The sequence below is a fragment of the Atractosteus spatula genome, chromosome 24, assembly GCF_055471065.1.
Source record: "Atractosteus spatula isolate fAtrSpa1 chromosome 24, fAtrSpa1.hap1, whole genome shotgun sequence".
NCBI classification, from domain to species: domain Eukaryota; kingdom Metazoa; phylum Chordata; class Actinopteri; order Semionotiformes; family Lepisosteidae; genus Atractosteus; species Atractosteus spatula.
The window spans coordinates 4,901,910-4,919,261 of record NC_142729.1 but is presented as its reverse complement, the minus strand read 5'-3'; the positions used below and the strand labels follow the sequence as shown (position 1 = coordinate 4,919,261).

General features: G+C 38.6%; 1 protein-coding gene across 1 annotated transcript in view; it reads left to right on the top strand.

The window, feature by feature from the left end:
• The window catches only part of LOC148815803 (cytosolic phospholipase A2 gamma-like), a 32,740-nt gene extending 19,083 nt beyond the window's left edge, over window positions 1-13,657 (top strand). The window contains exons 14-15 of the mRNA XM_088904670.1: window positions 1,371-1,618; window positions 13,018-13,657. Coding sequence (XP_088760796.1) covers window positions 1,371-1,561 — 191 coding nt within the window. The 3' untranslated portion in view covers window positions 1,562-1,618; window positions 13,018-13,657. The remainder of the gene's footprint in view (window positions 1-1,370; window positions 1,619-13,017) is intronic.
• The last annotated feature ends 3,695 nt before the right edge of the window (window positions 13,658-17,352 follow it).

Below are 17,352 nucleotides of genomic sequence, written 5' to 3'. Positions count from 1 at the left end.
GAGAGCTACCAAAGAAAAGTAGCTTGAGTCTGGAGTCCGACTGCACTCACTTAGACGTTTTGGGAATTACATGATGTAAGGAACTGGCAATGCTGTCCAAATTTCTGTGAAATGACTGAAGAACTCTTAGATACTGACACTCAGAGCCCTTTGCAAGATCATTGGATCAGGAGTCAATCTCAGCAGACTCTCAGCCAGTCTCCACTTCATCTTATTTTCTCATTTCATTTTCTAACTGAGGATCATGGTGGTGACAGGCTGAGTAGGGCAGACCAGACTTCCCTTTCCCCAGCAACAGTCTCCAAGGCCTCCTGGTGCTCCCAGGACCTCTGAGAGATACAATCCCTCCTTTGTATCTGAAGTCTGCCCTGATGTCTCTTCCCAATGATCCATGCTTGGTATGTCTCCAGCATGAGGTACTCTGGGGACAACATTCTCACTAGATACTACTCACCCTGTAACAGAAAGTAAGCCCAACAGCCCTACAGAGAAACCTCATTTCTGCTGCTTATAGCCATGATGTCATTCTTGTGGTCACTTCCAATATACTATATTCCAAAAGAGCATCCACAGATGAAGACATGGCCAGATTGAGTAGAAAACTGACAAGTTTATGCAAAAACTCAGCTTTCTTTTGCCACTGCATTATTGCTGCCACTAAACTCAAGAGCCACTCACAATCTCCTCTTCCCTCACCTGTGAGCAGCAGAGGAGGCAACAACATATACTGTATAAACAACAGAGATACAAACCGCAGCTCCCCAAACTTCCAAACTTTCAATCCTGCTGTTTCACTAATCCATACAGTCACCAGCCCTCCTGTCCATTCCTTCAGTAGATAGGTGTAATTAAAAAACAAAGGACTCTTAGTCTAAGACTATCCTCCAAACCTGTTCACTTATCACAGAGTGCATCAACTGTAATATCAAATTTTGCAACAAAATAGTACACACACATACCCCTATTCCCAAGGCATGGTCATGCTTTTGTTTTGGAAATTAATATGCTACAAACACTTAACCCATTATATATAGACATTAATTCACCATTGATTGTCATGGGTTAAAGTATATAAAAGCAAACAGTGTCAAAGACTTGATACATTTAAGGTATGACTTTCACCTTCATGTAAATATTGAATGACAGCAAACAGGACAACACCATTCTAACATTCTATTGAGACTACCTTCCAACCTTGTCCATAGCCCTGAAGAGATAGGAAAACAGACCTGTCTTAACTAATGATCTGCTAAGCTTCTAAAGTCAGTGCAGACTGTCAAATTAGACTACAGAGCAATGATGTCTGTGTGTAACTTTTGGGTCAAGATAGAAGATCCTCAGTCTTCTAACCATCAACATTCTTCTCACAGGTGAGGAAAAGGTCAAAGAGATGAGGAAGACCTACACAACCAGCAATACATCCTACAGCAAACAGGAGCTCCAGGACCTCCTGAAAGCAGCTAAGGAGAATGTCAGGATCAACAGAGATAAGATCATCGCCAAGATGCAAAACGCTGTGGATACTGAAACCAAAGATTCAGTGATTCGCTTGAACCAGTAGTCTAGAAGAGGCTGGGGTGCTAGGGGATGTTCAACATGCTGTATGGTATCATAACATGTAAGTCACTGAATTATTATTTTTCAAAACATTGAATATTTTTTCCAGCAATAAAGACAAAACACACAAAACACTACAAAACACAGCAGATAGTGAAATATAATGAATCAATTGCTGAACTGAGAATATTCTAAAGATTTTTAAAAGACAAGGAATCTGCATTTAACACAGATACCAGAAAATCTTTTTGCACACAAAAAATGATAAAAAAACAGAACTGGTTTCTGGACCATGTTGTAGAGAATGAGACACTCAAGCTGGTGCCACACAGAGATGGAATAACTAAGTGTAAGGAGATCCCAATGAAGAGATATGTGGATCCTGTGCAGACGTAGGAGTAGGTAATGTCGAGGTAGGCAAACAATCCAGAACGTCAGGCAAGATCGTGGTCAAAAGGAGAAAGGTGATTCGAAATCCGGGAAGTACAAATAGAGGCAAACAATCCGAATCGAAAGGCAAGGTCCAAGGTCAAGTGGCAAAAGGGGAGTCCAGTATTCAGAAGAATGCAAAGTACAGAATAAACGCTAGGTAGAGCTCTCAAACAGTAGACTCAATACCGAACAGCAAGAAGCGGGTTTGAATGGCTTAAATACTGCAGCCTGCCGCACGGTGGGGCATCTGGTGCTGAGTTAACACATGCGGCGGCACTTGCAATTATCGCCCCACTCCTGGCACTGGTTAGCTCTATGGCTGGTCTGGGCAGGTTGGCAGTTGTGACAGTACCTCCCCCCCTCACGGGCGGCTCCCGACGCACGAGACGTCCGCTGGGGAAAGTCACTGTGAAAGGCGTCGATGAGTGCAGGGTCCAGAATATCTCTCTCTGGGACCCAAGATCTCTCTCCTGGGCCATAACCTTCCCAGTCCACAAGATACTGGAGGGTACCACGGTGCCATCTTGCGTCGAGGATCTTGTGGACCATATACACCAGACAGAATAGTACGCGGGGGTGGTTGGCAAGTCTGGGGAGCCACGAGGGGCGAGCGGTGGAACGGTTTCAAGAGAGAGACATGGAAGGACAGGTGGATTTTGAGGGTGGCGGGAAGTGCGAGACGATAGGTGACCAGGGTGATCTGGGATAGGATCCAGAAGGGACCGATGTATCTAGGACCTAGCTTCTTGGAGAACAGGCATGGAGGTAGGTTCTTAGTGTCTAATCAGACAAACTTTTCTCTCCGAAAATGAGGGGCTGGTCCTAGCCACTTTCCAGGTCCTCCGTAGTTTTGAAATATATTGTCGCAGAGAAGGGATTGCCATAACCGGAGGGGTGTCGGGAATGAGAGAAGGTTGATATCCCAAAGAACATAGGAAGGGAGAGAGGGAGGGAGTTGTGGGCATAATCTGCCCAGGGGAGCAGCGACAACCAGTCATCCTGTGAAGAGGAGGTGAAGGCTCTGAGAAAGGAAAGGAGACTTTGGTTAGTTCTTTCTACCTGCCCATTGGCTTATTGGGTGATATCCAGATGAGGGTGGATCCAGAGGTTAGAGACACATGAGTCCCCAGAGCTTGACAGAAGGCTTTCCAAAAGGCCAAGACAAATTGTGGGCCCCTGTCGGAGACCACATCCCTGGGCAAACCGTGTATACGAAAGACCTGCTGAACAAACAACGCCGCCATTTCCTGGGCTGTGGGTAATGCTGGGAGAGGGACAAAATGGGCCGATTTGGAAAAGCGATCGGGGACCACCATGATTACCGTATTGCCTTGACTGTTGGGGAGATCCGTGATGAAGTCCACAGCGATATGAGACCAAGGGCGGTAGGGGATCCAGAAGGGGGTGAAGGAGACCAGTTTTCCTGGCCCAAGGAGTCTTGGTTCTGGTGCAGATCGGACATGCCCGAATATAATCAGCGACATCAGTTCTCATGGTAGGCAGGTTGGCGGTCATGACACTAAATAAACAGCACAACTGGAACATCTGTGTTCAATGTACTGTTATCTCACTTTTATTATGTCTTCTTGTGTTAGACATCTCACCAGTCTGTAAAATGTATAATGTGTGTGGGGTATTTGGATATACATTTTATCTGCATCTTCATTGTTTTCTTGTTTTTAATGTAAATTGGCTATACTGTGAGTGTGAGTGAGTTTGTGTGTGTCCTGCAATGTCCAGAGTGTATATTTCCTAATACTGTATGTTAATAGGCTATGACAATCATGGGCAAAGGTATCTTCTTTTTTTTGTTCTTCTGAACAAGCTAATTGACCTTACGTTTGTATGTACAGCATATTTAGAAACTGGCATTCAACTCTGAATGTTGAATGGAATCTGAAATTGTAATGGGTTTTGTCAAATGGGTTCTGGAATAGTTACAGAGTTTCAAAATATCCCCCTCCTGTTCACGTGGGTTTCCTTTAGGTGCTGCATTTTCTTCCCACAGTCCAAAGATATTCTGGTAGATAATTTGGTTTCTGGAAAAAAAATGGCCCTTTTGTGAATCTGTGTGCCCTGCGATGGACAGGTGTCACATCCAAGGTGTTCCCTATCTTGTGCCCGTTGCTCTCCAGCAACCCTGTACTGAAAAGGGTTTGATGATGGATGGGTGGATTGAATTATCTCTATCTAAGAATTTTCCGAACAGGACTAAATAGATTACAAATAATAATTAGATGTGTTCCAAATATGACATGATTAAAATGTACCTGAAACATTAAAAATGGTTGGGACTCAACAATTCACAAAAATAAATTTACAAAAAGCAAATTAATGGCCCAATTCAAGCATTGCTTACTGCAATAAAAGACTGACATTTTTTTACTTACAGCTTATTTGAATTTGTTCAATGATTTTATGAACTGGCAAAAGTCATCCCATTGTTTCAAGAGAGTGGGATTCATGTCAGGAAATTAGCTCTGTTAAGTTGGTCCCCCACAAATGGCACAATCAATGAAACCAACCTCATTTCAGTTTTTGCTGTTGAAAGTAGCATCTACAAGTATTTGTAGTATTTGTAGTTATCATGTATTTTCAATTACTTTGCTTTCTCAGCCTGTCCAGAGGGGTGGTGGTGGATATTTTGCATTTGAATACCAGGATTTTTCATGCATTTGTGTAAAGAGTAAAATTAAATATGTCTCCGATATTTTAATGTCATCACAAGAGTTAAAGATTTAGCCTAAAAAAAGGAACATTAGCATACAATTGCATTTCCTTAAAAAAGAGCTTTAACTAGCATGTCACAATACTTACAGATGCAGCCATTCAAAGTGCGCGTCACAGACACGTACCGCAGGTGACGTCGCTCAGTATGACGCAAGATGACGCGTGGCACCGCAGTAAGTGATTGGTTGACCGACAGGGGCACTCGTGGTCCGTTGGTCTGTCGTAGAAAGACTTACAGTAAAAACGTCTTTGCTGTGCCCGTTGTAGATATTGAATTTTACCACTGAAGGGAAATCTTAGTAGCTGAGCATAAAAAGAATAGGAGCATACTGTAACGCGTGTGAAAGCCATAAACGATATTAATTTTGGAACATAAACATACAGTATATAGCTGGTCTTGGTACTTTAAAGAAAAAAATACACACCGGTATTCCATTTCTCCCTAAACATTGTAAGCTTCGAAGTCTTTAACTAACGTGATACCGGAGTCAACAAGCATACTTTTAGAATTTGATTAAAAGGGAATATAATATGGAATCGCGTATCTCAAGAATTTAATAACGGTATGATTATATCCGTGTACTGCGGCAGGGCTGTGTAGGGCTGTTTCGCCTGCTTGCTCCAGCGAGCTGACTGTAGCCGACTGGTCTAGGTGCGTGCCTGCCAACGGGCAGGCTGTGTGCTCGAATCCAGCTGGACCTTCTAGTTTTATTTATTTATTTTTTAATCGCGTAACATAAACATATTACCGTATGCAAACTGTACTGTATACAGTATGTATATGTATATTTAATGTCTTAACTGTGCCCGTTTAATTGAATTTAAAAAAATTATTTAACACGAACATTAAGCTGTTTACATCTTCCGCCTGAGAACAGTCACCCGTTGCTACCCAACGCAGAATGGTGATTGGCTGACACCATCTGACACCCCTCTGATTGGAGAAAAAAGACGTGCTGGTTTGCTATACATACTGTAACAGGAAGAGGATTTCTTTCTATTCAAAACGTGTATTTTAAAAGTTTAAGTAAAAACCTTTTACAGCGTACACAGATTTCTAAACTGATCAGGATCGTTATCTTTGTCTTATGCATAATAATATTCACCGCTCTGTGCAGCAAATTAATAATAAACTTTATTTTATATAGCGTTTTAAACGAATAAGTAATTAGATTGCTCATAAACCTAATCACTTGCTTTTTCTTTTTATTTAGGCTCAGATTTCAACTATAGATCGTATTATTAATAACCATAATAACAACCAACCAACAAAAACAACCATATAAACATAATACCAACCAAAAACATAGATAACAACCACAATACAAAATCAAATATATCAAACCATTTTACTCTCGCAAAGTCCTCCAATTATCATAATCCCGCCCCTTATGCAAAACCAAACCTTCCTCCCATCCCAGTTTATCCTGTTTATCATAAACAAAATCCACCTCAATTTTCAACATAAAGCATTACACAAAATCAATACCTCAACACTCCATACTCAACAACGATAATTCACAAACAGCCAGAACATGTAACTACACATTCCCAAACAGACCTAATTTCCATAGCCCCGCCCCTTATGCAAAACCAACATCCCTCCCCTGTTCTCTCTCTCCCCTGGCGGTTGTAATTGTTTTTATTTTCAAATAAATTTTAGCAAAGTCATGCATTTTAAAAATCTTAAGATTTTTATATTTATGTCTTTCTTTAGTGGTTTCATTAGTGACAAAGGCTAAACTTTCTTGGAAAAATGTCTTTTATGTAAACCATGTTTGCTATTTATTCATTCAGGGCTAAAATATGTTCATTGTATTCTAATGAAAGAAGGGTTCCTTTCGCCGTAGTCGGGAGCCTAGCCTTTAACTAGTAAGTACTGTACTTACTGGGTTTTTGAGGGGGGGGGGGGGGAGTGTCTTTCGCTGGAAATCTCGCCTCCTACTTTGAAAATACCCGTGAGACGGTTCAATTCGTCACAGCCAGCACTCCTGCAGAGAGGGGGGTTGTACTTGGAGTGTATACAGTACACGCGTTATGCTCTTCGTTAATGTCTAAGCCGGAACATATCATTATATCTCATTTTGTATTTCTTAAAAAAAATCGTTTTCCCAGCCTAACAGTATTGTTTTTAACCTGTAAATTTGCTGGACAGAGAGGTGAACATTATTACACAGAAGACAAAGATAGCGATTTACGTTGCATTGTGTATCGTGCTGCTTTAATACAGTTTTAAATAATTGGAAGTCTAAACAGTATCAGCTTTATTTATGGGTTTTAAATAAAGGTGATTTAAACGCGATTTAAATCAATATAAATGTTTATATTGTAACGCATAGGTGACTATTCATTGTTATTAAAATGACTTAAATTCGATCATGTTGTGATATTTAGAAATATACATTTGTTTGGTGCGAGTGAAGTTTTATTTAATCTCTGAGCCATACTGATTCTTCTGGAAGCGAGTTTCCGCCAGGGAGTAAAAAAAAAACACACTATGGTATTCTCTCCAATGCAGTGCAGTTAAAAACATACCTCTGATGCTGCTCCTAAATGAATATCGTTTATGACCATCAGAGGCTTTATGCTCCTTTTCTTTTTTCCAGTGGATTGAACAGGGAGAGGCATTTCATGATGTACTTTTCACTGATGAAACAACAGTGGCTCTGGAACAGTTTTCAACCATGTTGTTTTATAAAAAGGGGAGATATGTACACGTTACTGAAGCTAAAAGTTTAGCCTTTGTCACTAATGTAAACACTAAATAAAGACGTATAGAAATCCCTACGTTACAGACTGTATATGGCTGGTATTGGTAGTTTAAAGAAAAAATACACACCATTATTCCACTTTCTCCCTAAACATTTTAAGCATCAGAGTCTTACATGTGGTTATTTATTGCATAATTAAATTTTGAAAGCCACTGAGACATCAGGTACTACTGTTGTATTTATGAAAAAGAAACAAAACAAAAAACATACTAACAACTGTGCCATCCTACTCCTTAGTTAATACATTTTATTATTCATAAACAGTTAACATTGTTAGCAAAATATTTTGAATTATATTTATCCCTATTTTTTCTTTAGTTTTGTATTTAACTTATTATATGATAGTCAGACTTAATGTATATTTGAACAATGAAATGAAAATATATTTTTACAAGATTTTACATTAAGCACTTAAAATTAATATGGTTAATAAAAGTAAACTGTAACATGCTGTAACAAGATCGGTTAAACTGCGAAGAAAATGCTTTCAGAGAAAATGTTTCAGGTGTGAAGAACATAGAACTCTAATGCAATTTCAACCAAACCTGTTCCCACACACCCTGCCCCCACTACCATTAGAATATACACAAACATTCGCGTTTCATTCTGAGCAGAAGACCCTCACACCTGAAGAGTGCTGGCTGTGACGAATTAAACCGGTCTAACTGGCTTCAATCACAGACCATGTGACATGGGACTCAGTAAACTAACAGCGCCACTGGATTTGATAATACCTAACCAAAATCCGCAATATGGAAACAGAACCTGTGTGATTGTTGATAGATGATGTACTCGTAACATTTTTTCAAGACGAACTACAACATTTAAAAAATGACTTGTATGTACTTGATCTCTAATCAATCCACGGGTCCCAGCACAAAACGAAAGTAAAATGCATACCGTTTCGCGCTTCTTATTAGTTGCTCAAAAGTAATTTGACCGTATGAAATGCATAATATAAACCTAGAAACATATACGTGAGCAGTACTTAAGCACTGTAGTATCGGTGTTAAGACATACCTCTCAAATACTGTAAATCAAGTTAAAAATATCTCAAGACCGATTCTGGTCGTAATGAAACCATGTTTCGTGTATGTTTTCTTTTTCATCTTGAAATAACTCATTTCTAAATACCTTTTTCACTGTTAACATCTTGCAGCAACTTTGCGAGCAAAATATACACTCTGACAGTTCATCCTGCTACCAACATTAAATAAAACAAATCTTAAGATTTCTATATTTATGTCTTTATTTAGTGGTTTCATTAGTGACAAAGGCTAAACTTTCTTGGAAAAATGTATTTTATGTGTTGCAGAAAAAACTGACTTGCTTTAACAAAATATGTTTACAAATCCTTTCACCTGGCATTTTCGTAGTTAGAAATTATGGAACGCTCTGTTAAAAGCAAGGGAGTTTTTATGTCCGTTGCAGTTCTTTTGCAACATGAATATAATTATATCGTTATTAATTTCTTTAGATACGCGATTCCATATTATATTCCCTTTTAATCAAATTCTAAAAGTATGCTTGTTGACTCCGGTATCACGTTAGTTAAAGACTTCGAAGCTTACAATGTTTAGGGAGAAATGGAATACTGGTGTGTATGTTTTCTTTAAAGTACCGAGACCAGCCATATACTGTATGTTTATGTTAAGATTTCCCTTCAGTGGTAAAATTAGATATGAATATTCAATACTTAAACGGGCACAGTTAAGACATTAAATATACATATACATACTGTATACAGTACAGTTTGCATACGGTAATATGTTACGCGATTAAAAAATAAATAAAACTGGAAGGTCCAGCACCTTCCACCTGGATTCGAGCACACAACCTGCCCGTTGGCAGGCACGCACCTAGACCAGTCGGCTACAGTCAGCTCGCATGAGCAGGCAGGCGAAACAGCCCTACACAGCCCTGCCGCAGTACACGGATATAATCATACCGTTATTAAATTCTTGAGACACGCGATTCCATATTATATTCCCTTTTAATCAAATTCTAAAAGTATGCTTGTTGACTCCGGTATAACGTGAGAAATGGAATACCGGTGTGTATTTTTCCTTGTGATATTTTAAGCTCTAGTTGAATGATAGGTGTCGCATTTTAAATCATTTTCGTAGTTAGAAATTATGAAACGCCCTGTTAAAAGCAAGGAAGTTTTTATGCCCGTTGAAGTAAAACAAAATGCCTGACAAAGTATGGCTTGGACAGATTCCAAGTGCTTGTACAAATGTGCTAAAGAAATTATACTTTGAGTATACAGCTTGTCCAAAGTCATCCATTATTAATACTATTAGTAATATCTTCGGTAAAGGCTTTGATGCATAAATATTTCTGATAAAGGTAGGTTGTGTACTTTTGTCCAACTGAGCAATCTTGCTTTCATAAAATATACCAACATTTTAATGACTGAAGATTAACATGCTGTAATACACTGTTCAAAATTAAAGGCTCAAATGCTGTACATGAGAGGTTAAGCTCCCCCTGGCGGTTTTACAAGGTGACGCCGGATAGTTTCCGGCAGAGCGTCAAATGATGCGCGATTAACCACGTGACACTGCGTGATACCGCGACACGCCCACCGGGGTATGCCGCAAAATAACGCACCCATTTTGAATGGCTGCATCTGTAGCTGTGTCAATATTTTTTTAAATGAAGAACTAATCTAAGGAGTTCCTCAATGTATTATAGCAGGTAGTTAGTAGTAGTTAGTTATAGCAGGTACTTATTTAGTCAAGTTAATTGCATGTTCTGTTGAATTTGGTTACACTATTTTACATACACTGTAGCATGTCCTTGTAGTGTAGAGTCTGTTTTGTGTCATTTGCTTTTCCAGTGAAGCTAGAGAAGAAAATGATATGGCATAAGATCTTGGTCTTCCTCTGTGCCTCAATTGTATGAAAGTATGCCCTATTTCTGGCATAATACGCACTCGCTTGCTGTTATATGTGGATCTCATCGCATTCATTAAAATCCACACTAACAGTATCTTTTTTAAATAAATAGGCAATTCAAAGGACGTTTAAAGTTTCAATCCCTCTTTGGAGCTATGTGTTTTAATAGGTTAGTATGTGCAACTTCCTGCATTAAAAGACCATTGTTGTACTATCTGATGCAAAATAAACGTATAAATAAGGGAAACCACGAGGAAATTGGATTATAAGGTTTGTTATGGGGACTACTATATGTACTACATAATATTTGAAAGTATTTTTAGTATTTTTATTTGTCAACTAAACAGTTTTTTAAAGTATCTTCTGTATTGTATTTGAATGGGAAAGTTTTTACCATTATACATCCAGTTTAAAATCATGGAAAAGCTGGAAACTATCCCAGCTAGCAACAAGCACAAGGATACACCCATTTGTCCTCTTTTAAGACAAGACAGATGCATTCTTTATGTGAAATATACTGTAGCACAAAAAGGCTAAGTGCAACTTTTGTCCTTATGTGTTACATAAAAATCATTTTTCAGGATTAGAAAAGTGGAAGTTACTGAGAGATAGAATGACTAAGCATTAGAAAACTGAAAATGCATGAAAGTTCTATGTTTATTTGCTCAATATTCAAAAGATTTTATACTATCGTTATCTAGCACAAGGCAATTGTGAGTAATGCCATTATAGGTATTCAGATTCTGAAAGTATTGGTATGTACCTATCGCTTGTTATGGACAGTGGGGAAGATCACCTGATCCTTAAGGAATTCTTCTGTGTGAGGAGCAGTGTAAGCCAGGTTTTGTAGTTGATCCAGTGATTTTCAAGAGTGCAAGTAGGTCTGTTACTGACAGGGTTCTGGTTGGCGAATTCAAAATGGAAGTATTAATTCCCAGCCTTCAGAATCTTTTATTGTTTTCATCAAGAGATCTTTGCAGAATGTTCAGTCTTTGTTAAAACCTGTAACTAACTGGGTAATTAGGAGGATCTGCTACTGAAGGACAACATGTACAAACCTCTTGTTTCATATGGTAAATTAGTTAATAGGCTGTGATTGGATCATCTCTGATGTTTCAAACCTTTCTTCCTGGTTTGTTCCTCAACCTACTGCCCATTCGCCTACCCTGTTCTCTGCTGGCTGATCCTGCTTTGCCAGGTACAGATATCAAATCTGAGATATTGTGGCCCCTGATATAACAACAGTCAGTAAGACAAATTACTATTCTAGACCTAGACAACATTTAGTTTAACTTTGAAAGCTGTATAGTTTATAACCAGTTGATTTCTCACCGGGAGGCATTTATAGTCCTGCATATACTGTAGATCAGACAACCTGGCTTGTGCACTAACCTCTGCTATAGCATGAACTCAGCTCATTGACAGATGAATCTGATTTCAGATGTCAAGATCTTTGTTGAAGCAAATGTGCATGTTCTTGTGCTTTTTGTATTGAAATTGAATCAATGTGCCTGATCATTTTAAACACCATATCAAAGTACATTGCAGGAGATTATTTCTCAAAAAGGAGGCTGTAGGAATTCAAGATAATACAGTATTTATTTTTGGAGTGACATCTAGTTAATGGATAGAACAGAATACAAATAAGGATGCTCAAATGCTTAAATTAAGGTGTAAATAGTGGGGTACCACAGGGATCTGGGTTAGGACCATTGGTCTCCTAATTTTTAGCATTGATTTAAATTCAATTATAGTTAAAAATAGTCCTGTTTGTGAATTTACCAAAATACAATGATCAGCAGAGAATGTGTAAACAGTAAAGGAAATTTCAAAAAAAGTTTGGTAGAATTCAAGTTTGGGAAAACATCTCACAGTTATCTTTCAGTATATCTATATAGCTATATTCATCTTTAAAAAACTGAACATTTACAGTGTTTACCAGAGTATTTAAAGAGAATATTTAAAGAGAATATCACAAGTACTTAAATTCCTGAGTATCAAACCTCTAACCAGAGAGGTCAGAGAAACTGGAAGCATATACAAACCATAGTAATATAATCAGTATACCAGATGTATTGTTTTCATTCCCTAGATTTATTTAGATAGGTATAACAGAAGTTGGGTTGAACAAAAAATGTATATAAGAACCAGAAACCAAGTACTCGACAGCAATTCTGCTGCAGTAGTTTGCTGGTTATAACTGTTCCAAATGACTTTTGGGGGATTTTCTACAAAAGTTGCAGGAAATTAAAAGAAGGTTTTTTGTATCCCTATATCCAGGAAGACATTTATTCTACTTCAAATAGTAATATACTGTATAATGCAACATATGCTTTATTAAGATCTCCGTATTCTTTAATTACTACATCAATTTCGCTACTGTGTGTGCACACCAGGAAAAAGATTATTAAATGGTTAACAGCAGTGGACTAAAGAGAGTTGGTAAATGTGAGTGCCAATACGAACCACTCTTTGGCTTAAAGTGTGTTTATGAAGAAAAGTTGAGACTGGGTGATTTAAATCTATCATTCACTTCAACTAATATAAACTAATATAAATAATAAACTAGCTTGTTTCTGTTGAATCTATCAGAATCAGTAATCAGAGTGTTTGCATTTTTTTCCTAGAGTAACTTCTATTCTCTGACTTCCACTTGAGGGGTTCAAGATTGCCAGAGACAAGTCGTCAATTGTCACGATTGTCATCACTCCTCTAGGGGGCGCTCCTACCCTTTTGTATTTTAGTTTAGTTATTACATGCACCTGCCCCCTGTTAGTCGATTACTATTTAAGTGTGGCATTTCCGTAGCTCTCGGCTCAGCATCTGGAAGTGACCCGACGGCATAGGTTTCAGAACGGCATCCTGACCATCTGGGTCCGGGGCTTGGAGTGCCTGGTCTCGTTATCCTTTTAACCTCTGTGTTCCTGATTGGGTTCCCCCTTCCCGGTGATTTTAATCGTCCTTGACTTGGATGGACATCCCGGTTTTGGATTATGGACTGCGCCCTGGCTTCCCTTTTTTGGACTGCGATGGACTTGTTTGCCTGCGCCACGCCCCCAGAGCACCGGATCACAGCCGTCACACCGTCATGCCCCCCTGTCTGTCATCCCATCCCGTTCATGCCGTTTCCCCTGATGTCAGGTCCAGTCACTTCCGGATTATACTGTCTGCAACAACCTTTTCTTTCAACCTTTTATTACTTCCAAAGACTCTGGGAAGCTTTTGCCAGAGTAATTCTTTGTTATTAAATAAATAAAATATATATATTTTCTTGGTCTATCATTATTTTCCATGTGTGCAGGCCTCACAAGAGCGGTAGGTGTGTCTCAGCGACTGTGAGAGCCACATACATCTCCAGCAGACTTGAAAGGTTTTGAGAAGAATCTGCATATGAACATTCCTGTTCATCGACATTCTTGAGAATTCCTGTAAAAGGAATGAACCTTCCTTTAAGCATCTCAACCAAGGTACACCCCCTCCCCCTGCACTTTTTTACAGAGTACAATAGTTTCACTTTCAGTCTCAGACACACTCCACCAGAGAGCACTAATTAGAAAAAGAGTCTGACCATTGATTTTACACACCTCTGCCAATGAGTCTACAATATATTCTTCAAGACAGAATGCCTGTCCTACCTGCAGTTTTACACACCTCCCACCTGAGTGTCCACACTTTGCAAAGGAGAGTGCCAATCTGTCCTCATGCACTCCTTACAGGATAGTATGAACTTTTCACCAGAGATGACACTCAGGCTATCAATTTAACACACTTCACGGGAGAGTATACTGTCTGACCATCCCTCTGAACATTCCTCTCCCAAACTCAGATTAAAACTCAGTTCTTTAAACTAATCCCTAAACATTTTGGAATTCAATTCAATTGGAGGATATTTTTAATTGACAGGAATGTGTCAGCTGGTTTTTCTTAAACTTCCTGCTGATCATATACAGATTTTCTCTACTGATCCACTGCTTCGAAGTCTCTTTTAAAAAGTAGACTGGACGTTTTGACGTTTTTCTTCCACTTTGCAAACAGGGTGGTGTTAAGACAGACCATGACTGGTACTGAAAAATATTATTTATCTTGACTTTGTAAGATAAGGACAACAGAAATTTAGCAACACATTCGAGTTTGACAAGATATCCCTTTCTAAATTCATGTTGGCTGACAATATATACAGTGAGTGTAGAACATATTGACTCCCTTAGAACTTCTACCACATTTAGCTGTGTTGCAATTTGAAATTCCTAAACAATTGAACAGGATTTTCTGTATGATTAACAATATATGGATAATATTTTAATGGGGATTAAACTTTTTCATTGTAAAAAATTATGAAAGATAGAAAACTGAAATATCCAGCTTGGACATGTCTTCATCCCCCTGAGACCTTAAGCATTCAACATTTAGTTTTTACCCCTTTTGCAGCAATTACAGCCTGAAGTTTTTTGCAGTATGTTGTCATCAGCTTTTCACATCTTGTAGATTTCATTTTCACCCGCTCTTCCTTGTAAAAATTGCTCCAGCGGGTTGTAGGTTACTTGGGGAGCACTGTTACACAACAAACTTTAGGTCCTGTAACAGATTTTCTATGGGATACTAAATCTGGAACAGCCTATATTTTTTTCCATCCACTCTGCCCTCTATTTTGACAACCCTACCCGTCCTGGCTGATGAAAAGCAACCCCACAAGACCATGCTTTAATGTGGCAATAGCGTTTTGTGAGTGATGATCAGCGCTCTTCTTTCACCAGGCATAACACTTGGCATTAAGGACAAATAACTCAATTTTTGTCTCATCAGACCACATTTATTTCTACATTGTTTCAAAGGCGCCTACATGCCTTTTTGCATATTTATGTGAGCTTTCATTCCAAATATGGCTTCCTCCTCACCACTAACATACAGGCCAAATTTTTGAAATACCTAAACTATTGTTGATTTCTCCCCGTGATACAGTTTCTCCCCGTGTCTCAATCATGAGATATTGTAGGTCATTGATGGTTGTTTTCAGGCTTTTGACTGCTTCTCTGATAGTGTCCTTCTTGCACAGCTGCTGGGTTTTGGAGGACAACGTGATTGTTGAAGATTTTGAATTGTTTTATTTGTCCTGGGGTACTCAGTTTTTGAAATCTTTGGTATCCCTCACCTTCTATCTGTCCACAATTCCTTAGTTCCTTAGTTGTTGAAGATGCTGGTTGGTCTTTATATCTTTATATTGCTTTCTTTGTAAGTTCCAGTTTAACCTTACAAAGAGAAGTGTGCTCAATCTGAATGATTAACCAGTTTTATTTCACACAGATGGATTCCAAACAACATTTGGTTGAGGCAGAGATTATTAAGGAGTGCCAAATGGGTGAATTATTTTCCCATGAAGAGTTTTATTGTTCTTATCTAGATATTTTTTTAGCTCCAAACACATTGATATTGTAGTGGAAGTTGTATGGATCAAAAGGGGAAAGGATATGTACATCTGTCAAGTTTTCTGGTTGTAACACAACAAAATGTGGAAAAATCCAGCAGGGGACAATACCTTCTCCATATATTATAATTCAGCTACAACTACTGCATAAATGTCCATAATTTCAATAGTTGTGTAGGAAAACTATGTGAAAAATGAAAAGGCCTAGAAGATCAATTTTTACATGGCGTGTGATAACTATAACTCTGTTTATCTAACACAATGCTGCAGTAATTAAACATGTGGGATGAGTTCTGACTTCTTGCCTTGTGTGGAGCTGCTGGTTCTGTTTGCTCATGAGGAGACATGACACTGGGAAGAGTCTCCAAGCACAAAGTTTGAGAGGAAAGATAAAGCGGTTCAACTCTGGCAAGAAAACATAGACATTTCAGTTCCTATACATCCTACAGTATTTACCAGACCACTGGGAGCAGTAATGGATTGACTGCAAGACAGAGGGGTTGCATCATGAGAAATCAATGAATTATAATCCACTATAGTACTATTAGTGTTTTCCACCACACACCATACTTTAAAAAGAAAATTAGTAAAAATGACATTGTTTCAGGAATATAGCCATCTTAACCAGTGGTCATGGTAGTAAATTGCAAGTATACTTTTGTAGCTACAATTGGAGAGTCAGACAACACAACAAGCAATATCTGTGCATAGATATATTGTATATAAAATACAATTTAATTACTGTAATAACAAAACATGCATAGGAAGTTAACACTAGTAATGATACAGTATTTACTGTACATGAATCATCCTGCCTTGAGTCTAATGGCTGATCCTTCACTCAGGAATTAAAAAAGAGACTAACAACATGAGGGTTAAGCCTACCCCTGACTATAACATTTGATATGGTTTAATTTGTAAACTAAATTTCATTTTATTAATGTGACTAAATGTGATTAATTAATATAATTCATTTGATTAATAAGCCTCATAATACGTCAGAATCGATATTCTCAGAACTCAATACTGTTACTTACTGTCACAAACTAACCTTTGTAAAACGTGATTGGACAAGCGGTCTAACTCTCGAGGGTTATGTTGTGGACATACATTTTATTCTCATCTAAGCTACCCTTGGCGAGGCCAGTGTGTGAAATTGAAAGTCCTGTGCCGAGAGTGAAACGATTGGCTTGGTTTATCAGGGTGGCATTGCATTTTCTCCCTTTGGCTGGACTCCAAAATCGTAATGCTGGTGTTGGGAAAAAGATAGAGAAGGCAGCTTAAGCCTCATGCTGGATGCAGAAGGGGAAGGAGGGATTTCTCACTAGCAACCTCTGGTGTTGTAAGGAAGCACTGAGTATCAGGCACTTCATCACTCGAGCTGACAAGACTGGCTAAGATTAGGACAATAGCAGGAGCTGTTGGAACACAAACATGCTTGTAATAGAGGCCTGTCACAGATAATAATAATAACTCCTTACACTTATATAGCACTTTTCTGAGCACTCCACTCCACTCAAAGCGCTTTACAGGTAATGGG